This window comes from Octodon degus, unplaced genomic scaffold (genome assembly GCF_000260255.1).
Source record: "Octodon degus isolate 3935 unplaced genomic scaffold, OctDeg1.0 scaffold00112, whole genome shotgun sequence".
Lineage (NCBI taxonomy): Eukaryota > Metazoa > Chordata > Mammalia > Rodentia > Octodontidae > Octodon > Octodon degus.
This window is the reverse complement of record NW_004524688.1, coordinates 5,886,072-5,908,946: the sequence shown is the minus strand read 5'-3', so window position 1 is coordinate 5,908,946 and position 22,875 is coordinate 5,886,072. Positions and strand designations below refer to the sequence as shown.

At 47.0% G+C, this 22,875-nt stretch overlaps 1 protein-coding gene across 3 annotated transcripts in view; it reads left to right on the top strand.

The window, feature by feature from the left end:
• Positions 1-6: 6 nt before the first annotated feature.
• Foxk2 (forkhead box K2) overlaps positions 7-22,875 on the top strand; it is a 50,396-nt gene continuing 27,527 nt past the window's right edge. For all 3 annotated transcript variants that reach the window (XM_023699312.1, XM_023699311.1, XM_004639542.2), the window contains exon 1: positions 7-323. In XM_023699312.1, coding sequence (XP_023555080.1) covers positions 58-323 — 266 coding nt within the window. In that variant the 5' untranslated portion in view covers positions 7-57. The remainder of the gene's footprint in view (positions 324-22,875) is intronic.

Genomic DNA, 22,875 nt, shown 5'->3' with positions numbered 1-22,875 from the left:
TCCCCGCCGGGCGGCTGGGCCGTGGCGCGGCTCGAGGGCCGCGAGTTCGAGTACCTCATGAAGAAGCGTTCGGTGACCATTGGGCGCAATTCGTCGCAGGGCTCAGTGGATGTGAGCATGGGCCACTCGAGCTTCATCTCTCGGCGCCACCTGGAGATCTTCACGCCCCCGGGCGGCGGCCATGGCGCGGCGGCCCCTGAGCCCGCGCAGCCCCGGCCCGACACGGGCGGCGATTTCTACCTGCGCTGCCTTGGCAAGAACGGCGTGTTCGTGGACGGCGTGTTCCAGCGGCGCGGGGCGCCCCCGCTGCAGCTGCCGCGCGTGTGAGTGGTGGGTGGGGGTTGCGGCCTGGACGAGGGTCCGACCTGGACCCGCCACCAGACCCCGACCGGGTCTCCAACCCTGAACCGCATCCATCACCATTACGGGATAACGACCTGAACCCCCTCCTCGACCCACACCCATCATCCCCCATCAGATCCCGACCCCGACTCGACCCACATAAACCACCATCATCCCATCTTGACTCGGATCCCGACCGAGACCCGATCCGCCACCACCACCACCTCTAGATCCCCGATCCCGATCCACACTCAGCATCACCACCGAATTCGACCCGATCCTCATGCTCCACCACCACTAGGTCCGGATCTCCGGAGCAGAGGAAGACCCACGACCATACCCAAACCGCAGCCCAGCCCTATCACTGGAGAATCCATGACACAACCCCCAGCACTCTACCCCAGCCTTGTCGGTCATTCACATACTACCCTCCCAATCTACAACTCCTTGCCCAGTTTGACACAAGCACATCCCTACCTACACCCACAGGTCTTGCCTGGGAGGGCCTTCATCTGTGCGTGTAATCATGGTTTTCTGTGCGTCCTTGGAGTTTGCATATTTTGCTCGAGATCAGCAGGTAGGTCGGTCCCAAGGGAATTGTTAGTTGTGTGCAGTGAAGTGGCCAAATGGAAAGTGCCTTCCCTATGGAGGAGTGCTTATCTGCCGCTTTCTTAGTATTGACACGTTATAAGCAACAAATATTCCCAGAGTGCAGTGTGCTAATCACAGGAGCTTCTTTTTCCCACTGTATTTCTGGTCATCTAAATTAAAAACCCAAGCATTTTTAATTCCATGCTCTCAAACAAAATTTTGGGAAAACTGGATACTTTTCAACATAACTTTTTAAAGAACAGCATCAGCGGTTGATTCTTTAGAAATGATTACAAGGTTATGTGGAGCTTGAACAAATAGCGGGAAGGTCAGTCATGCTACAAAAGGGTTGGTTGAGCTTGGTTCTATGGTTTGATGAAGCTATTATTTTCTCTGCTTGGAAAACAAACTTGCTCTCTAGGAAATGCTAATTATTCCTCAGGGGCTCATTTCTGGATCACTGCAAGTACAGCCTTTGTCCACAAACTGGGTTTTTTGTTTTTTAACTACTTTCAGTTATTGGAGATGCTGGTAAGAGCTGGGCTTTTAAAAATTCTTTGTATGTGCTAACTTGATGCTGTTGCTTACATAGCTTTGGAGAGGTGTACTGGCTTACTCCTTAATCCTTAATAGCAGCCCTTTCTTCCTTTTTATTGTTGCTGCTGTTGTTTTCAGACAGAGTTTCACTATATAATTCAAGCTGGCCTTGAATTGACTGTAGCACACAAGCTGGTCCCAAACTCCCAGTCATCCTCCTGCCTCTGTCTCCTCAGTGACTTCTCTTTGTTGGAGGGAGTGGATGTGCCAGAACCCAGTGTGGAACCACCAACAGCTACCCCTTAATCTGGCAGTGTGTTTTTGTGTTTTCTCATTTTTTCTTTCTCTTTTGTGAAAATGTTGATGTCATAACAAAGGAAATTAAATATTTACTCAGAAGCTTTGGGGATTTTTAAAAAATTCTTTTTACTCTTCAGTAACTCAGATTGAGTTCTACATATGCCAACACACTGAGCATGGAACTAAGTTGACCTTTCAGCAAGGGAGCAGAATTCAGGGTTTGTGAAGGAAGAGATGAGTAGGAAGGGAAATGAGATAAGTCTGGCCTGGGCCTGGAAGCTGCTGCCCAAGCTGCCCTTAAGGGCATCATTTGCCACATTTTGGGGTAGGTTGATAACACAGGTTAAAGAAATAAATTGTGAAGATAATTGTTACTAGTTTTGGGGGGGAGGGGTTGGGGAGATAGTTCAGTAGAATAAGTGCTTGCCTGGCAAGCACAGGATCCTGAGTTCAATCCCCGGTACCAGAAAAAAGAAAAAAAATAAATAACTTCATAGTTTTTTTTGGGGGGGTTGTTTTTTGGCTGTACTGGGGACTGAATCCAGGGTTATTAGCTACTGTAAACCTTTTTTATTTTTTTATTTTTAGACAGATTCTCACCGAGTTGCCCAGGCTGGGCCTGAGCTTGAGATCCTACTGAGTAGCCAGAATTCCAGCTGTGTGCTGGTGTATAAAGCTGGAGATATTATATATATATATATGTTTGGATTTTTGAGACAGGATCTCTCTGTGTAGGTCAGGCTAGCCTTGAAGTCACTGTGTAGCTTTCACAGGCCTCAAACTCAACCCTCCTGTCTCAGCCTTCTGAATGCTGGAATTACAGGTGCATGCTGCTGTGTCAGGCCTGAAGAATTATTTAAAGGTCTTCTTTCTTGAATTTAAGCTTAGTATTTGGGTTAATGTTACAAGTTCTTTTTGAGTTAAATTAAGTTTAAGAGATAGTTTGGAGCAGTTATTCAGAGATTGAAATATTACTAATGTTCATTTCAGATTTGCCTGTTGAATTAGAACTCATTGTAGAATAGAGAAAGCCATGACAACCTCTGTTTGGTCTCTTATTTGAACCACCATGATTTTATTCCAGTTTCAACTTTAAAATTCATTTACATTTTATAGTTTGTACTAAAAGTTCACAGTTTAGAAAACTAGAAAGTACAGTACTTTAGGTTGTGTGGCTTATCATTTCCTTGAAGTAACCAAATAATGTATCAATTTGGTGTGAGGGGGACTTGTTCCTCCTGGCTGTAGCACATGTAGATGGCTCTGGTAAGAGTAGGTACAGGGCCTCCTCTGCCTGGTCCCCGAGTCCTGTTGGAGTGGGCATGAGTGGAGCTCAGCAGACTCATCGGACCCTGGGCTTTCCAGAAAACAAATGATTCTGCAAGTCCTTACTTCTCCAAGGCTGTAGGGCCAAGTCATTTTCCCCTCTGAGGTGCTGGACACTGGGGGCACATGTGTTCCTGGGACTGGAGTCTGGGAGGTGCCCAGCCCACCTGGAAGTGAGCAAGTGAAGGTGTCCTCACGGGTATGACTGGCCAGGCACCAGAGAAAGCAGAATGCATGCTGGGAGGGTTCTTGGGGCAGGTTGTGGAACAAGGGGAGTGGGAGATTTGCTTGGCCCGATGAGGGGGTATTTTGTTTGTCTGAAAGAATGCACGATGTTCTTTTTTTTTGTTGTTCTTTTTTGTCTTTTTGAGACAGGGTCTGATCATGCAGTTTGGGCTGGTCTTGAGCTCACTTTGTAGACCAGACTGGCCTTGAACTCCTGAGTGGAGTGCTGGGATTACAGGTGTGCATCACCACACACAGTGAGGACTGTGTCTTGAAGCCCAGGTTTGGTGCAGAAACTACTGAAGTGTTCTAGGAAGATGAATTGGGCAGAAATACTTGGCTTGTTTGTTACTATTCTTATTGCCATGGTAGTAAACAAAGTATTATATATATATGAAAATAATTCTAACACTCACTTATGCTTTGAAAATGTCAGATGAGCTTGTTACATTTTGATCAGCAAGATTCTAGGGAGTCCCAAACTGTTTAACATGCAAAATGAGTTATGTCTGTTAGAAAACTGGCCCCTGTTCCTGTGCCAGCCTGCCTCCCTGCCTGCCTTCCTGCCTGCCTGTGGTTGTGTCTAGTGATGAAAGCAACACTTCTTCCTCATGGAGCACTTTTGAATATGTGCAGCTTGGCAGTGCCATGTGGGAAGGCCTACTCGTGAAGTTGGAGACAGTGTCTTCTAAGTGAGTCCTGGGGAGAAGCTGCAGCCAGGTAGTGGCATCTGGAGCTTTCTGGGTGATTGGAAAGGGTTCCCAGTGACTGGGTCCTACTCAGTGGCATGTACCACTGCTCATACCACCAGTGAGATGTGGGCGGACGAACTCTTCAGGAGCCTTTGATTGTCCCCAGGATGGAGCTGAGAGGGAGAGAGGGGGCAGGGTGGATTGTGTGGGGCAGGGCATTATGAGGAGAGCAGAGGTGAAATTCAGATTTAGAGTGTAAACCACTGACCACCAGCTGAAGACCAGCAGCGAGTGTGGCCAGAGGACAGTTTCCAGTGTGACGAGACCCACCAAGCAGAGCGGGGCAGAGCAGTCTCTGGTAAGGCTTTTCTTAGCAGGGTGTTTTCCTAGCAAGGGTTGTTGATTGGCTGTGATACATTTTCATCCTTGGGTTGTAGAGTTTGAAACATGAAGTAGCTACTTTATTATAATAGTTCCTCCCCTTGTGGGACTAAGCTTTGTTCACCTTGTCTTTTTCCTTCCTGCCCAGTCATTCTGATAGTAAGACTTGGCTTGTTTATTTAATGAGTATTTTAGGAGTTCTGTTTTGAGACAGGATTTTGCTGTGTAGTTCAGGCTGGCATTAAATTTGTGCTGATCCTCCTGTCTCAGCCTCCCAAGGGCCACACCCAGCAGGATGTTTCAGATTTAAATAATTTTAGTGTCTAAACTATTCTAGGAAACCTATGTAATCTGGCAGATGTTTGTGTGCCCTCCTGACTTCTGGCCAGGACAGGCTCCTAACAGATGGAAGCCACATTCCAGTCTGCTGCTTGGCCTCTCTGGATTTTAGTTCTCTTGTGTGATGAGGATAAGTGTTCCCATGTGTGATACAGTTGCATCTCTGTGTCCCCGTTGGACATGAGGAATGCATCTGTTTTATCTACCACAGTGCTTAGCCTGGGCCATAAGGCTCCAGCACACAGCCTTACTTCCCAGTGGTGCAGGAAAAGTGGGAGACAGGTGAGAGGCAGTGTGCTGCATGTGATTTGATTGGGAGGCTACTTGCTCATTACATTCTGTATACTGTTTGTCTTTTTTAAACTATTTAAACGTTTTAATGTAGTAAGCTGTATGCCTTTGAAACTGAGGCCATAGCTTGTAGTGGGGGCATTGAGAACCTGAAGGAAGCTGGACACAACACAGGCCTTGAGTGTCACCTGGGCCGGGATCTGTGTGCACTGCTGCTGGGGACCCAGGCTGTTTCTGTGCAGCTTCTGTTACAGCACCAGCCTCGCACAGCACCTGCTGCTGTCGGGCTCAGGAGGTCAAGTGTCCTTGTCACACACTTTCTTGCCTGCTCCCTCATTATCCTGTGCTCTAATCTAGTTTCTCACTTTGACTTGCTCCCCTGGCCAGGGGGGATTCCGGGCCCCATACTTTTTTTTGTGTGTGTGTGGTACCAGGGATTGAACTCGGGCCCTTGCGCTTGCCAGGCAAGCACTTATTCTACTGAGCTATCTCCCTAGCCCCTAGACCCTGTATTTTCTGGTGTACTTGGCCATTGCTGGGCCCAGGCTGAGGTGGGTGTACCATCAGCCTCTGCTACAGCCTACTGCTGTTAAACAGACTCGATCCGGTACTGACCCTGGAAGAATGCTGGTTTGACATGGCTCCCCTGTTCACTGCCCCCCACCATTGCTGGTGCTCTCTAGGTTCCCTGTTGTGGAAGCATAGCCCAATACCATGCGTCCTTCGTGGAAGGGTTCCAGGAGATGAGACCCTCATAGTAGCAGCAGATTTCCTTATTGTGAAAAGGCAACTATTGGGCTGGAGAGATGGCTCAGTGGTCTAAAGCACCTACTTGAAACAAGCTTGGCAATGCACGGGGACCGCGGTTCAATCCCCCAGCACCACATGCCAGCCAGCCCCGCCCCCTGGTGGGCTGGGCTGGTCACACACACACACACACACACACACACAAATAAATAAATAAAAGTTTTAAAAAAAAAAGGCAACTGTTGCTTTGCTGAAGGGAAAGGTTTTTTGTTTTTGTTTTAATGAAGAAAAGCATGTCTAAAATAAGAAAGCTTTTAATCAAAGCAGTTAGCATTTTGGATAGTATTCTTATCTGCTTGACTTTTTTGTGGCTCTTGTTTTGTGTCGAGTTTCTGAAATTTATAGCATATTAAGTAGCAACAATGTAGTATAGTAGTCAGCTTCTATCTCATAAGGAATAATTTTTTTTAGTTTGCTAATGAAGTATGTATATAAAGGTACATTTCAGACTCGCTTTGCCATTTCTGTGAGCTGAGCAGGCTTTGGGCCCTGTAACTAGGCATGCCTGTCTTCCAGGACATAGTGGTTTGGGGAGATGGGTCCCAGTTAGCCTGAAAAGCGCCACCTTTGCTGGAAGCATCAGTTTGCTGGGTGTTGGGTATCAGGGAGCTGGGGTGCTTTGACGAGTGCTGAGGGAGGATTCCCTGGGAACTTCGTGGGTGCCTCTTGCCAGCTTGCAGTCAGATAGCAGTGAGAGGCCCTGGGGCACTGCAGCATTCTCACCAGGGTGGGCTGCCTCTCTGGGCATCAGCCAGGAGTGGAGAGCATAAGGTACTGCTGGAGACCCCAGAGCACACAAGGTGGCCTGCCTCCAAGAGCACCCTGGAAGTGGCGTGCTGGACAGCACTTTTGGCTTGGTCAGTGCAAGTTCTAATAGGTTGTACGTCTGCTTAGAATCCTGGCTCTAGCACAGCATTTGTGGCCTCTCTGAAGAAGAGCCTGCAAATAGAGAGGCCGTCCTGTTGGACTTACGACCTTAGGGTGACCAGATACTCTGGAAACGTTGGAGGTTTGGGGGAGAGAGATAGGGGGTTAAGACAGACTACAATGTTATGTGACCCTGCTTCCAGTGGAGCTTGGCCCATGCATGGCCAGACATCAGTCACTGTGGCCACATAAAAAAGGCTGTCCTAGATGCTGTTTCTCAGGCATACAAATCTGGAGATTCATTTGAACAGGTGGGATACAGAAAACTTAAGTAAATTACAGACCATTTGTATTTTTCCATTCTTTTTGAGCATGTAAGGGTTGTTTTTATTTTTATTTTTTATTATTTTGGTTTATTTAGGCAAGGTATCCCTGTGTAGTTTAGGCTGGCTTTGAACTCACTGTATAGCCCAGGCTGGCCCTGAACTCTGATTCTTCTGCTTCAGCTGAGTGCATTACAGGTATGCACCACTATGCCCAGCTGTATACAATTCTTTGGTGCTAGTAATCAAAGTCAAAGTTTTGCGCATGCTAAGCTGCAAGGATATGTTTTACCACTGAGCTGCATTCCAGCCTAAATAATTTTTAAAAAATGGTTTTAGGAGCTGGGTGGGTATGGGCACATACCTATGATCCCAGCACTTAGGAAGATGAGGCAGAAGAATTGCAGTGAGTTCAAGACCAGCCTAGGGGCCGGGGAGATGGCTCTTCTCTGGAATAAGCTCTTCTCTGGCAAACACAAGGGTCTGAGTTCAGTCCCCGGTTCCACCAAAAAAAAAAAAAAAAAAAAAAAGACCAGCCTAGGCTACATGGTGAATTTAGGATCAGCCCGAACTACATGGACAGACCCTATCTCAAAAACAATAAATGAATGAATTGATATAAATGCTTTGCTGTCCCCTGTCTTTGATTTGACTGGTCCTGCAAGCTCTGGTTATGGGTGTGATGGCCCGTGAGGCTGTGGGAGCTATGTTTTCTTGGCTGCTGACCAGCACTCTGCACATCTTGTGCTGTATGGCAGCTGAAGTCCCTGTAGGCCTCTTCATGGGCTGCATGGCAGGTGCTGGGGCACTATGTACCCACTGCCCACCAGGCTCCTGTGTGCAGTGACAGATTGGTTGCAAGCAAGCGCCCAGCCTCAGTTCTCTTCTGCAGGCAGCTGCTCCTGCTGCCTGGAACATTGAATGTCTCAATGTTGTGTGAGAGGATGTGCTGTGTTTCTGTTCATTCGCCACTACAAAGCTGCTGACATTTTGCTATGTGTATTCTTTTTTTTTTTTTCTTCTTGGGGCAGTGTTTCTCTAAGTAGTTCAGGCTGGCCTTGAAGTTACTTTGTATTTATAATCTGGGCTTGTCTGGAACTCACAACAATCCTCCTGTCTCAGCCTCCCGAGTTGACATGACTTTTGAGTGACCAGAGGGTTAGCGCAAAACCTGTCTTACAGGTCTTCAGCAGCTCCTGGTCGGTGCCCAGGGTTGGAAAACACTTCAGGGGCAGTCTGCACCACATAGTGAGACCTTGTCTCAAAAAAAAAAAAAAAAAATGAAAACACTATTCAGGGAAAAGTGAACCTCTGCAGTTGGTGGAAGAAGGTCCTCAGAGCTGGATCAAAAAAGATGCTAGACACTGGCTAGAAGGCAGCTACTTGCTGTCCTGGGAGAAGTGGGGCTTTGGATTAGAGTTAGGGCCATTTTAGCAATGTTAGTTCTAAGAGGTTCTGGGTACTTGATGACTTGGGTTGGATTGAGACCAGTAGTCTTCTTTTAGGGGTGCTAACCATTGAATCCATAACCTTGGACATGGCACACAGGCACTCTGCTGCAGGGCTAAACCCTAGCCACTGTTGATAGTCTTTCATATATCAAGGTATAAAATAATACTTGTTGCGGAGCATTTGGAACCTTAAAGATGGATAGGAAAATTATCCATAACCCTACCATGCAGAGATAGTCACTACTATCACAAAACATACTTACTATTCTTTTTTTTTTTTTAAGAAGGGTCTCACAATGCAGTTCAGACTGGTCACTAGCCCCTATTCACTATTCTGTGAGTGATTCTAAATTTGTTTGTAAACAGTGGAGGCTGTTGGAGACAGGATATTGCATGCTAGCTTGTCTCAGTGCTTGTTCATTCTTTCTTTTGACTGATCACAGTCCTGAGGTTGGAACCCAGGGCTTAGGCATGCTAGGTGAGTACTGACCGCTGATCTGCATCCCAGCCCTAGCATTCACTCTTTTTGTTGTTTTGAGACTGAGTCTAGCTGTGTGAGCCAGGCTGCTCTTGAACTATTGGGCCTTCTGCATCAGCCTTCTGACTCTTGGGTTCAGTCAATGGCCTTTCTGATTGGCTACATAAGTTTCAGTCTGTATAAGCTGTCTGAATTACTCTTTGTTGGATGTTTGAAATTTAAATCTCTTTTTTAAAAATGTATTTAGTACAGGGTCTCACTACACAGATCAGACTCACAGTGATCCTTCTTGTTTTTCAGCCTCCCAAACTCTGGGATTACAGATGTGGGCCACCATGCCCACTCTCAATTGAGTCTCAGTGCCAGGGGCAGGGCGGGCATGGCAGGCCGAGGATCCAAACCCTGGCCCCTGTGTCTGCCTAAGCAGGCTCTTTAATTCACTGAGCTATCTGGCCAGCCCTTTTGTTAGATGTTTGGATTAATGTTTTTTGGCTATTGTAAACAATACTGTTATTGAGTATAAATTTTTAAGGTCTTAAAAATAATGTTCCTGCAACAAATGTGTCTCCATTTTTAAATCTTTGTGTTCTATAAAAGACAGCAGGGGGGTGCATAGCACCATTGCTTACTTTGTGGGAAGAACTCCAGCCCTAGCAGCTGTCCTCACTGTCACCAGGCTCACCATGAAGCTTAGGGTGCACATGATGTAGCGGGGCCTCTGCCTGGGTGCTGTATGTTCCCTGTTGCAGAATAAAAGAGCAGAGTGTTCTGCGTGGTGATGTGTGGAGTGGAAAACCTGCCACACCTAGCATACTGTTTCCAGCCAGGCTTTCCCTGAAGCCCCTGATGCCATGTCAGGTCAGACCAGTGGCTTGCCTGCTGAAAAGCCAGGGAAGATCAATCCCACAGGGCCACCCAAGCACCCTTTCAGTTAATACCTCCTTTTCCCAGCCAACTTTTGATGGAGGGAGAATGTTATGGGCGTTCAGAGCCAAGAGGTGAAGTTTGTTTTGAAGTAGAGAACTTGGCATGAGGGTGGGAGGGGCAGATAGAAGAGGAATGAAGCTTTAAATAACCATAAAGTGACATATTTAGGGGTGCTGGAGATGGGGCCTCGGGTCTTACATGTGCTAAGAAGCACTTAGCTCAGAGCTGCATGCCTAGCTCTTTTTTTCTTTTGAGAGAGGGGCTTGCTATGTTGCTTAGGCTAACCTTGAATTTGTGATTCTCCTGGCTCACTGGGATTTCAGGAGGGCTTCACCATGCTCAACTTCCCTTGTGCATTTCTGATCCAGACTTTCCACTGGACTGAAAGGACTCAATTGTAAGACAAGAGTTACCTGTTCCCAGTTATAAAATTGACCAGTGTTTATCCTAGACAATTTAGATAGAAGAAAAAGTGCCTATCTATACATATGAATATTGTCTTGGTGGTACAGATTGAACCGAAGACCTGTTATGTATATGCTGTGCCACTGAGCTGTATCTTCAACCCATTTTCAAAATTCATGTTTTTTAGTATTCCATCCATCTATCCTGCAGTACTGGTGATTGAACCCAGGGCCTTCACATGGAGCTACATTTCCCAGCCCTTAGAGGTTTCCCTAAATTGCCTAAGCTGAGCTTTGAGTTTTTGGTCTTCCTTCCTTGGCCTCCTGATTACAGGTGTGCACAATCACATTGATGTTTGTTTGTCACAGGATCTCACTGTAGTTCGAGCTGGCCTGGAATTCACTTAGTAGCCCAAGCTGGCTTCAAACTTACAGCAGTCTTCGAGCTTCAGCTTCCCTGGTGTGGGGCTTATTGAGGTATGCCACCACATCCCGCTATTGTTGTTTATTTTAAAAGACTAATAAATAATAGAGGGTTTAGGTTTAGGAACTGGGAAAGCAAGCTAGACAGGCCACAAAGTACCTACTCAAATGTTTCAGGCCACCTGAGTGTATTGGCATGTATCTGAAATCCTGCTGTTTGGCAGGCTGAAGCATGAGAATCTTAGTTGGAGGTCAGCCTGGGCCATTTAATGATTCATCTCTCTCTCTATCTCACTCACTCACTCACTCACTGTCTATCAGTGGTAGAGTACATGTAGCATGCCCGAGGCCCTGGGTCCAGTTCCCAGTACCCACTTACCCCTTGCCTTAGTCAAGAACAGAGCAAGCATTACCTCCAGGGTGGAGCACTGCCTTGTGATCTGTGCTGTGGGACCTTGTGTTCTCTCTGGTGACTGTCAGCACTGGAAATGAATACTTAAGTAACTGGGCCCTCCTTCTAGCCTTGTACAGTTGTTGGAGCTGGGAACAAACCCAGAGCTGCACATATGCTAAGTACGTGCTATGCTATTGAGCCCCTACCCCACCCCCATTCCCCAGCCCCTTGTACTTCATTTAAGACATTTGCTGTTAGGAGATGCATTTTGAAAGAATAAACTTCATTTGAGAGTGGATGTATTTGCAGAGTTTGTCTTTGTACAGGTGAAATTCAACCAAATTCCCATGTATCTCATTTCTAAAACTGGAAATTCGGGGTTTCCTAAAGGCACTTGTGGTTTCAAACCCTGTCTGCTTCCTTGTTTTGTGGCGGGAAGGGCAGTTTGCTTCAAGTTTCACCATTTCCACAGAGGTGGGAAATAGGAAACTTGTGCTGTGTTTTGTTCATTTGTTTTGGTTTAACATTTGCCTGAACAGAGCATTTAACTTCCCCTGTGATTTCTGCTATTCTAGGGTTTCCAGTTTGTTTCCTCTGTGCAGGTGAGGAAAACTCACGGGTTAGCAATCTTTTCAACTAGTCTGCCTGTTGGTAAGGATCTAGACACTAAGATCTGTTTACCTTAGAAAAATCCCTGCTGTGGGTGCATCGAAGGCATGTGCTGGTTCGTGGACAGTCTCGGCTGGCTCCTTTCTGGAATGTCTGCCTTTTGAGGCTGAGGATTATGTGTGTTCCCAAGAAATTCCACCCTGTAAGTGGGAGGTAAAGAGTTTGCTAAGCTGGTGTAATGTTTACACACTAAGTTATGGATGTAAGATGTTCTGTCAGTTTACTGTCTTTGAGTCAATACCCCTCTGTTACTAAGGAAATGAGAAAACTTTTTTTTTTTTTTGAGGCAGGGTCTTGCTATATACCTTAGGCTGGCCTCGAACTCATGGTGCTCTTCCTGCCTCAGGCTCCTGAGTGCTGGGATTATAGGCATGCAGCACCATGCCCTGTAGAGAGACCTACTTTTTATTTTTCTATGTACTTAATTTTTTTTCTTTTAAAGAGAAAAAATAGAACAATTTCAAAACAAGATAATAGGAGGGTAATGATGGTTAATGCATTGTATGTTATTATCTTTAAATTAGTTACTCAGAGTACAAGATAACGGCATTTAGTTGTCCAAACAATATTAGCACAAACCTGTCTTTTCAATGAACTAAGAGAAACAAGTAGTATAAGTATCTTGACTATCTTATATGTACATATATTTTCCTTTTCCTTTTTTTTTTTTTTTTTTTTTTTTTGCTTTTCTTTTCCTTTTGAGAGACCTATTTTTAAAATACATACATTCTGTTTCTTTTTTAATCTAGAAGGGAATTCCTTTAAGAAATGTAACAAGCTTAGGGAAGTTTTCAAAACAGCTGATATATGATCGTGGACATTTTGTAAAACTACTTCCTATGAGAGTGTATTTCCATTAGGATCTGAGTTTTGAAAACAATTTAAGACTAAATTGTAGGATGCAAATGAGTTTAAATGTTCTTATTACAAAGGAAGTAAAACACTGGATTTGCCCTCCAAGCTGTCTCGGGCAGGAAGAGCATTCAGGTTCCTCCTGTTGATTGCGGATTGATTCCTCCTGGATTTAAGAGCAATACAGGGTGTGCATGTGGGGGGGGGGGTTAGGGTACGTTACCTGTGTGTACTAATTCCCCATGATGAGTGCAGTCATGTACTGCAGATGTATTACTGAAACTTGTGGATGATCCTGCCCTTGCTGTGGCGGGAGAGGACTTTCAGGGCAGTCCCAGACCCTGCTCAACAGTCACACTGTGATGTGCTCTTCGTGGGTTTTCTGGGGAGACCCCACTTCCTCTGTGCCCACGTTCTGGGGCCAGCTTTTTGTGGGTTTGGGAGTTGTAGCCAGCGGCTCCCGCTCCTGACAAGCGCAGGTCCCAGAAGAGCTGCTGCATAGCTGGGCCCTAAAGTCAGGTCTAGTGCCTTCTTTGTGTACCTCAGTGCACTTCCTCCCTTCAGGTGTTAGCCACCAGTGCCAGGGATTAAGGCCAGTGGGCAGTGGGAGTGGGCATTTGCACCCTGGTTTTTGTCGTGGGAGATGGGCCCCAACACAGCTAACCCTGGACTCCTTCCCATGGGAGGAAAGGTGTTTACGTGGTTCAGAGGTCCCCAGGGTAACAGGCCAGCTCTGGGGTATGTGCTGGAGGCCAGAGATGGCATGCTCCCCTTGGAAACTAGCACAGGAAATAATGAGGTGCTATCTTATGCTGTCCGGTCGATGTGTAAGTACATTGCCTTTTAACATCAGCTTAAGCACTTACAGCTGTTGGAGAACTGACCACCTTTCCCTCCCATCTTCTTGTTCCTCTTGTGACTCCTTGTCTGGTTTGTGAGGCAAGTGCCACAGATGTTCCTCCGCCTGTAGCGGGTCCCTGGAAGGCTTTTTGTTGAGCCTCTTTCATTACCTGGCCTATCCACACTAGTGGCTGGACACAGAGTTCTGCACCTTATGTGTCCTCTGGTGGTGGCACTCTGGTCCTGCAACTGCCTTTAGACTTGAACTGTTGCTGCTCATCTTCTTTGTCCCCTGGGTACTGTTTCCTCCCTTTGTCTGCCAGCCTCATGCTACTGCCTGATCTGCTGCTCCAGCAGGACCACCCTGGAGGCTTATTGCCACTTCTTGTCTCTGTCTCAAAATAAAAAATAGAGTTGGGTGTGATGGCATGTTCTTATAGTCTCAGTACCCTGAGAGGCTGAGGGAGGAGGATCCCAGGTTAACTCAGATGGGCAATTTAACAGTTCAGGGACATCCTGTCTCAAGAAATACAAAAGAGGGCCCGGGATTTAGTCCTGAAATCTGCCCCCAGAAAACCCTGTGGGGGAGTGCTTGCCGAGCTTGTGGGCCCTGGAGTTCAATGCTGCCCGTGGACATGTGGCCAAGGGACCTTGTGTCAGAGGTCATCTTCTGTGTGGGCTTGCTTATTTATTTATTTAATTCTTTGATATAGAGTCTCCTTGTGCAGCTCAGGTAGTGATTGTCCTGACTCAGCCTCCCTAGTGTTGTGATTACAGGTATGCATCACCACGCCGGGTTTCAGGGCAGCACAGTATGCATCACCACACTTCACCGACCATCACGCTCCACCTGGGACCAGCAGGGCATGCTGTACCAGGAACTGAGCTCCAGACCGTACACTTGCCTGGTGTTTACTTCCTTACCAGTGTTTTCTAAATCCGTTTTTCAATTATTTGAAAATAAAAAGTAAATGAAACTGAAGCTGCTATTAGAATATTTGAAATGTCTAGACAAGCCTGAGTGCCTGGGTTTGATCCCTAGCACCACACAAAAACAGATTTTTAAATTTTTTTTTTAGTGCTGGAGATTGAACCCAGGGCCTTATATGTGCTAGACATGCAGTCTGCTACTCAGTTGTATCCCAGCTCTTCAAATTTGATTTTGAGAGACTGTCTCAGTGTGGCCTTGAACGTAAGCTCCTCCTGTATCAGCCTCCTCAGCCTGGTTAAAATTGTTTTGTAGAGCAGTTTTAGCTTCATGGCTAAGGTGAGTGGGAAGTGGAGCTTTTTTATATAACTCCCCCAGTTCCTGAGGATCTGATGGGTCCCAGCAGCTGGGGTTCTGCTTAGAGGGAGGCAACAGTTGAGAACTTTTGCATTGCTGCCCAGTTCCTTTCGTGGAGCGCTTGGAGGAGCTAGAACATAGTGGCCAACAGAGACAGACGCCTGTGTGAGTAGCACCCCACAGTGTGTCTCTGTGTGCTCGCTTGTTTTGTCACTGGCCCTGGGGTCTGTGCCAGTCTCTGTAGGCTCTGGAGCAGGAACAGTAAGTGCAGTAGGAGGTATCCTGGAGGGAGCATGTCCCTGCCATGTGCATTCACTCTGTGAGTAACAACAGAAGAGCTAATTCATGATCTGTTCTGAACAGAACTTAATGGATCGTTTCAGGATTAGCATCCAGTTTGTGCTTTACATCAGAATATTTCTGTAGAAATTGAGAAGGAAGTGGCCCCACCCAGAACAGAGTATGTACAGACCCTGCCTGAAACTTGTGACCAGCAGGACCCTAAGGAGGTGGGCTGTAGAGAGGTGGACAGTGTGTGCACCATGTAGGACCCCACTGCGACACAGTAAGCTCCAGCGTTGTAGATAGTCTTTTGTGACGCAGATTTGAGTCTTGGCTAAGTGGGGTAATTAAAGGCTATAATTAACTCCTCTTCAGTTCCTGCAGGATTGGCTGCCAAGTGATTTGAGGTCAGATTTTTTTTGGAGGTTCTTGCGTTTCTGAATGTGGATGACAAGCAATGAGCTATCTAAGGCACAGAGGCTACTTAAGGCAACTCACCTGGAAGGGTGAGACAGGTTTGATGCAGAAGACAGCGCCCTCAGAGTCTCCAGCACCCTCTGCAATGCACTGCATCTGTTTGCTTCCAGCGTCCCTCCTCCTGTGGCCCTGTGAACAATCCCACCCCAGCCTGCCCATTTCTCTGAATGTACAGGCTTATGTAGCTCCCCCTTACTTAAGCGTCTCTCAATCTGTCTGCCTGTAGCTCTTGGGTTAGACCTCTGAGTAGCCCCTGGTCACACCACTCTCCATTGCTGCTGTTGCTGTTCAGTGTGGTCCACACACTGAGAAGCGCACACATCCCGAGTAAGGCCTAAGGAAGCCCACCTGGGTATCCTGTCTGTCTGGACACACCAAATCCTCATGCCTGATCCCTGTGGACCCCTCCCACATAGTGCCCTGTTCAAACTGCTTCAAGAATTCGGAACCACAGATTAGATTTCCTTGGTTTTGAACATGAAGTATACAGACTCAAAATGTATGAGTGGAGGGAGGGTGTTTGCTTTTTCACTGGAGAGTATATCTGTGAGATTAGTCTATTCTCATTGCTAAATTTAAAATTGAATATACTATGCTATGGTGAATGTGATCATTACATGATCTAAGCTGTACAAATAAAATCTGATGTAAAAAAAGAATATAGTATGATTTGATGCTCTGCTATAAATGGACATGTAAAATAGTTTTATTTGGAGTTATTGCACATAATGCTGTTATGAATATTCTTGTAGATTTTTAAGTTGTAAGGCTTTTCATTGAAAACTTCATTGGAATTTTTTTCTTTTTTCTTTTTTTTTTGTATTTTAGGGAAGGGTCTGCAGGGAGTTCAGGGTCTCAAGGCTAGATTGGACTCGTAGTGATCCGCCTGTTTTACAGCCTCCAAAGAGCTGGGATTACAGGCATGCCACCATTGCTGTCTCATGGCAGGCTCAGGGATCAAAGCCCCAGCCCTTGTGCCTGCTTGCAGGTGCTTTAGTCCACTGAGCTATTAGGCCAGCCCCATTGGAATTCTTTTTTTTTTTTTTTTTTCTTTTTTCATTTATTTGGTAGAGGGATTCACAATGTAGCTTGGACTTATAGTGATCCTCCTGTTTTCAGCCTCCCCAGTGCTGGGATTACAGGTGTGCACCACCACCCCTGGTCTCCGTGGCTGACTCGGCCCTCCCTAGGGGAACATAGCACACTGGGGATTGAACCCAGCCACTGCATTCTGCCTAAGCAGGCGCTTTGGTCCACTGAGCTATCTGGCCGGCCCTTGTATTTATTTTCTAAAACACACTACCGTTTTTATCCCAGGGACCACTGAGAGACTCAGTCTCTACAATTATCTGTCTTACTACATATTAAAGTAAAATCCCAAAGTCCCTGATTTGAAAATTAGTCCTGTTCCAGGAGAATGTTTGTAAATTCGATTCATTCTTAAGTCCAACAGAGTCTTTGTCACAGACAAGATAATGCTGTTTTTTTCAGGTACGTTTCTTTCTTTTTTCTTTTTTTTTTTGTATGGAACCAAGGGTTGAACTCAGGCCCTTGTGCTTGCCAGGGAAACACTTATTCTACTGAGCCATCTCCCTGGGCCCGGTAATGCTGTTTTTTTAAAGCATAAGAAATAAACCAATCCTTCCTCTTCCTCTTGCTTCTGGCTATCCTGGGCTCTGACTGAGCGCTGTACTACTGCACACTGTCACGCTTTCCAGTAAGCACACAGCAGCAGCACAGCTGTGACAATGTCCAGCAGACGTGTGAGCTGCTTCCAAGATTAGTTTATGGCCTGTTTGTATCTGTGAAAGTTTACAATTTGATTGTTCGGAAGTTGGGGACTTGTTGAACTCCTTTTGCTTCTTTAGAACCTTGTAGGTAGAAGAGTGAATGATCCTCTTGCCTCAGCTCCCAGGTGCTGGGATTACAGATGTATCCCACCATGCTAGCTCTTTTATTTTATACAGTATTTACAGATAGGGTCTCACTAAATCACTGAGTTGCCTCAACTAGTCTCAAATTTATGATCCTCTTGCCTTAACCTCCCAGAGTGCTAGGATCATAGGCCAGCACCACCACATCTGGCTGTAAACTGAAGTATACTTTACTCAAAATTAAACAATCCTGTTTTGGGGAAACCCTTTAAAGACCTTGAGTGCGAAACCCCAGTTGGTATAGTAATCTGTAGTGCTACTTCTCCTGGTACAACAGTTGTATCTTTTCCAGGGTTTCAGGTAAATGTGAGGAAGGGCATACTTGCTGTTTGGCTTTGTTGTTACTGTTTTACAGTCTTGCTGTGTAGTTCAAACTGGCCTCGAACTCACTGTGTAGCCCATGGACTTCCTCCTGCTCAGCCTTCCCAAGTGCTGGGATTATTACGCCTAATTGTTTTGGTGTCATGTTGGTTTTGAGATTTGTCTGTTACTTGTGTAGGCAGCTCTCACTTTGTGCCCATTGAGTGGCATTTGAGTGCTGTTCTTTTGCATGGATATGCCACCATTTATGTGCCTGTTTGTGGCCAGAGGCCTGCACAGCTTGCAGACTGTAATATCTTAAAGCATTCTGCCACCAACAGCTGCGTGTGACCTGTGTGCATTGCTGTAGTCCCTTCACACAGGTGACACACACCTAGGTGTGTCATAGTAGAGTGGCAGCCCAGGTGGTCAGTGCCTATTTTCTTTACAGAAAACCAACTCCTCCCTTTCTTCCAGGCCACTTGCCTACCAGGTCAGCCTTGTTAGCACACAAACAACTCTGTGGGTGTGAGGTGTCCTTGTTGGATATTTGTACTTTTTTTTTGGTATTTGGTGCAGGGTCTCACTACACAGCTCGGACTCATAGTGATTCTCCTATTTTCAGCCTCCCCAGCACTGGGATTACAGGCCTGCTCTGCCACCACGCCCAGACTCAGTTACCAGCTCATCACACCCCGAGGGTGGGGCCAGCACAGCATGTGGTACTGGGCATTGAACCCCGGTCCCTGTGCTTGCCTAAGCAGGTGCTTAGTCAGCTGAGCTATCTTGATGGTCCTTAAGGGATTTGTTTTGTTTTGTTTTGTTTTTGTGGTACCAGAGATTGAACTCAGGACTTTGCACTTGCCACACAGGTGCGTTTGCCACAGAGCTCTATCCCTGGCCCTATTTGCACATCTTTAGAGTGAAGGTCTGTTGCACCATTTTAATAATCTTGCTGATCTCTAGCAAGCTCCCTACTGCTGGGCTGCACCCCCTCCCAGCCCTAGCCCTGCTTGAGACAGGGTCTCACTGAGTTGCTTAGGTTTGCCTCAGATTTCATTCATGCAGCCAGTGCGCCAAGTAGCAGGGGTCACAGGTATTGCTACCACACTCAGTGCTTCTGACTTTTAGGAGTCCTTAATGCATCTTGAATGTAAGTCCTTCGGGAGAGAAGCATGTTGTGAATATTTCCCCCATTCCATCCCCAATATATCTTGCATGTGTGTGTACATCTGTGTTCTTACTGAGTCCTGCTTAATTTTCACTTAGAGGTGAATAGTCAGAAGTACTTGCAGTTGGACTGGTTTGTTTTGTGGTACTGGGGATTGAACCTATGGAATATTGTGCTGTGTTTCTCATCCAGCCCTGCTTTTGAACTAGCATCTCACTATATAGCACAGGCAGGCCTTGAATTGGCATTGATCCGACTGCCTCAGCCTCTAGTAGCTAGAGTTACGGGCATGTGCACCATGTCCATCATGTGGTTTATTTCTTATTTTCCCAAACTGTTGTAAGTAAATGCTCTATTTGAGAATAATTATAATATATGTACTTTAAGACAACACTCACCTGTCAGCCTCCTTCCGGGAGGAGTGCGATAGCCCTCCCTGGACCAGATCAGGCTGCCTCTTACTCATCTTCTGGGCTCAGCCCTGTACTACAAGGAAAGTGGCCACTGCACTTTGGTCAGGACAGCCTCAGCCTTGGCTCCCCCAACAGTGTCTGTGGGCACCGGGTGAGGGGTAGTCTGCGCGTCATCAATGGGCCTGGTCAATCACAGGCTTATCACAGATCCCACTACAGAAATAGGTGAGTGGGCAAACGGGTGCTTCAGAAGTCCTTGTCTGGCATGTGCCATCCTCGGGGCTGGAAGGAAGAGGAGCTTCTTGCTCACCAAGGGCAGTCAGGACTGTGTTGTGATGCCCACATTAGCATGTTCCTTCAGACAGTGCCCTACTAATGCCCAGGGCACTGCCCCCTGCTGAGGTTCTTGGAGCTCCTTTGGGCACCTTCCCTTCTGCTGTGCATTCTGGCTCTATGTCCTCTTGGGTGGCAAGTGATAGGTATCGCACAGCATGTCCAGGATGAACCTGACTTACCTCATCAGCTTTCTTTTCTGGTGCTGGGTACCAAGGCTGCCCACAGCTGTGAGCCAGCAGGATGGCAGTGCATCCTCCAGATGTCACCGTATCACATAGGAGTCTATGTTCCTGTTACTGCACTGTCCTTACTGTGCTCAATCATTGGCACACAGGAAAAGGCTGTTGTCACACTGTTGCACTGGTGGCCTGAGCATCAAGTATCCTCTATATGACAGGATACTTTTTTGGGGGGAAAACAGGATCTCACTATGTAACCCAGGTTGCCTTGAGCCCTTGATGAGCCTCCTGCCCCAGTTCCTGACTGCTGGGTTCTAGACATGTGCCACTGTGCCCAGCTATGTGCTGCTTTTGTTAATAGCCATTTCCTCATACCAATGCAGCATCTCCTTTGCTTATTCTGAGATGAAAGGTAAGAGTTTTCTTCTCCATCTTTAACTGTTAGGTGAGCCTTGTGAGCTGTCATAGGTGCGCATCCTAGCTCTTCCTGGAGACCAGGTCAGCCAGTCTACTTCGTGTCCCTGTGGTCAGATGAGTATGTAGAAATAATCCTGTGTTTCCAGGGTGAGAAGGTTGTGATGGGCTGGGGTCCTTCCTAACACCTGTCTTGGCCACTGTCTACCGGCTCAGTCACAGGACTGCTGCTGTCCTCTGTCCTTCCCTCTTATTTGATACTGGCAGTGTGTAAATGGACCCCCGTGTTGGACACATATGCAGCAGAGTCCCCACACCTGGAATGATTTGGAGGCCTGAATTGAGGCTTCCAAAAGTGGAGAAAGGGCAGCTCGTGACATCGGCAGACTGGCCTGTGCTTCCTGGGGACATGCTGTGCCATACAGAGGAGCAGGGTATGGAGACTTTGTTCTGCTGAGTGTTACTGTGGAGCCGTGGGGTGGGTTTTCTGCTAGAAAAAAAAGCCATAATGCAGAGTGTAGCATTGGAACAAACAAGCAGGCTGCTTGGGTCCTGCTTGGGCCCTGTTGATGGGATGGTTTGTCTTATTTTTGAATGCTGGTGCCAGGGATTAAAAAACCAGGGCCTCCTGCCTACCAGGCATGGGCTCTTCCGTGGAGCCATCCCTAACCATGGTTTGTGGCTTAAGACCTCCGTGGTCCTGACTGCCAGAAGGGCACAGGAGTCCCAAGAGGTTCCTGCCTTGTTCCCCAGATCTCGGGCCATACTTCCTGCCATTTTCCTGCTGGCAGTTAAGGGTACAGGTGCCCCCTGGAACAAATTAGGAACCAGGAGTCGCATTGGGGCGGCATTTCTTCTGTGTCAGGTGTCCCATATCACTGTCCTTCGAGTTTGGTGTTACTGAAAACAGCTTCTCTGGCGGCAGTGATGGTGATGGTGTGGGTCTGGAACACTGCCTGCTGTGAACTCTGAGAGGCTGTTACCTGCAAACTGAATGTCTCTGCTGTTCCCTGTGTCTACACCCAGCACAGCCCCAGCCCCAGCCAACACGTGCCCAGCTCCTGCAGCCTTATCTCAGACTTTGTGAAAGTATGCATGGTTCTTTCTTTACAGATTGCTTTAAAGAATTGCAAAACCAGTGCAGAACATTTCCATTTCCCCAAATTTCCCAGCTACTAATGTACTACATGTGTACACTCCTCTCTCAAAGGCAACTATACACAATGCATTTTTAGCTCAAGTATTTCTGTGTGTATTTTCTAACACACATTCACTTTGTAACTGCAGCCCTGGTAACCAGCATCTATCCACCACCACCAGCCTGCCTCCAGCTTTATTCACTTCCAAAGAAAACCTCCTGAGTAGGATCACGTATTGTGCTGACCTTTCCCGTCTCTTCCATCTCCTTTACTTTGTTCCATTTCTTCAGTCTTTCTCATCCATGATATTTCTGTCTTTGCGGAGCATAGATACTGTTTTCAGTTCCTCTGTAGAATATCCCTTGGTGTGGATTTGTCTGGTGTTCCCTCTTTCTATTTTTTGTTTTTATTTTGGTGGTCCTGGGGATCGAACTTGGGACCTTGCTCCTTGTGGTTGCCAGGCAGGTGCTTATGCTGCTGAGCTATCTCCCGGAGTCCCTAGTGTCACCTCTTGTTTAAGTCATGTCTGTTGTTTTTGTCAGGAGCCCCAGAAGTGCCTGCTCAGCACACTGAAGCTGGACCTTGGTGTTGCTTTGCCGTGGCAGTGGCATTGGCTTTGGACACTGTAGCTACCATGTTTGGTTTGCAAAGCATGGCAGTTTCTGAAGTACTCTTGGCCTGAGTGGCTGCAGAGCTTCCAGCCATCTTTCTGCTTTGGTATGGTCAGAGGAAGTAGGTGTCAGAGGATTGAGGGGAACAGTGTTGTCCTGGGGCCTGAGCCTAGGCAGGTACAAAGCTAAAGGCAGCCTGTGTCATGACTTGAGGGTGGCACTCCTTGGGGCTGCACCCTGCTGCTCCTTTTCTGGTTTTCTTGCTATCCCTGCACAGAGCTTGCTGGAAAACACTGGTACAGGGGGTAGAAGCATCTGCTGAGACTCCAGGAGGACTTCTGTGCACGTGGAAATGAAGGTGCAGGTGTGACTACTGCAGCCGGGGGATTGCCATGTGTGTTTCCCTATTCTTTGTACTCCGCTTGCCTTGGTGGGGTCAAGCCAGGGTGCCCATCAAGTTGCACTTGCAACCTTATCTGTGCCATTTGTTTGATGTGCCTGGAATCCTGTGATGTCCCGCTTGCAGATGTGTGGCCATTTCTGCCCTCTTTCTTGTATACGAGGGCTCTGTCCTAGGTAGCTCTTTTTGGTGCTGCCCCTCCAGGGTCACCACTTGTGTGCTCGTTTTGAAAATGTTGAGTGGACAGAATGATACTAGTGTAGCTTTTGGAGACTGGGCTTTTCTATTGAGCAGATGCCTTCAGGGCCAGGCAAGCTGCCTGCAGAACCACTTCGTTTGTCTGCTGTCCAGCCAAAGCACATTTGAGTAGTTTCTGCTTGTGCTATTAGGAGTAAGGTTGCTGGGCATGTTTAGCAGTGGGTACAGCTTTCTGTGTGAGCATGTGTTTTATTTTTCTTTTCCCTCCCTCCCTCCC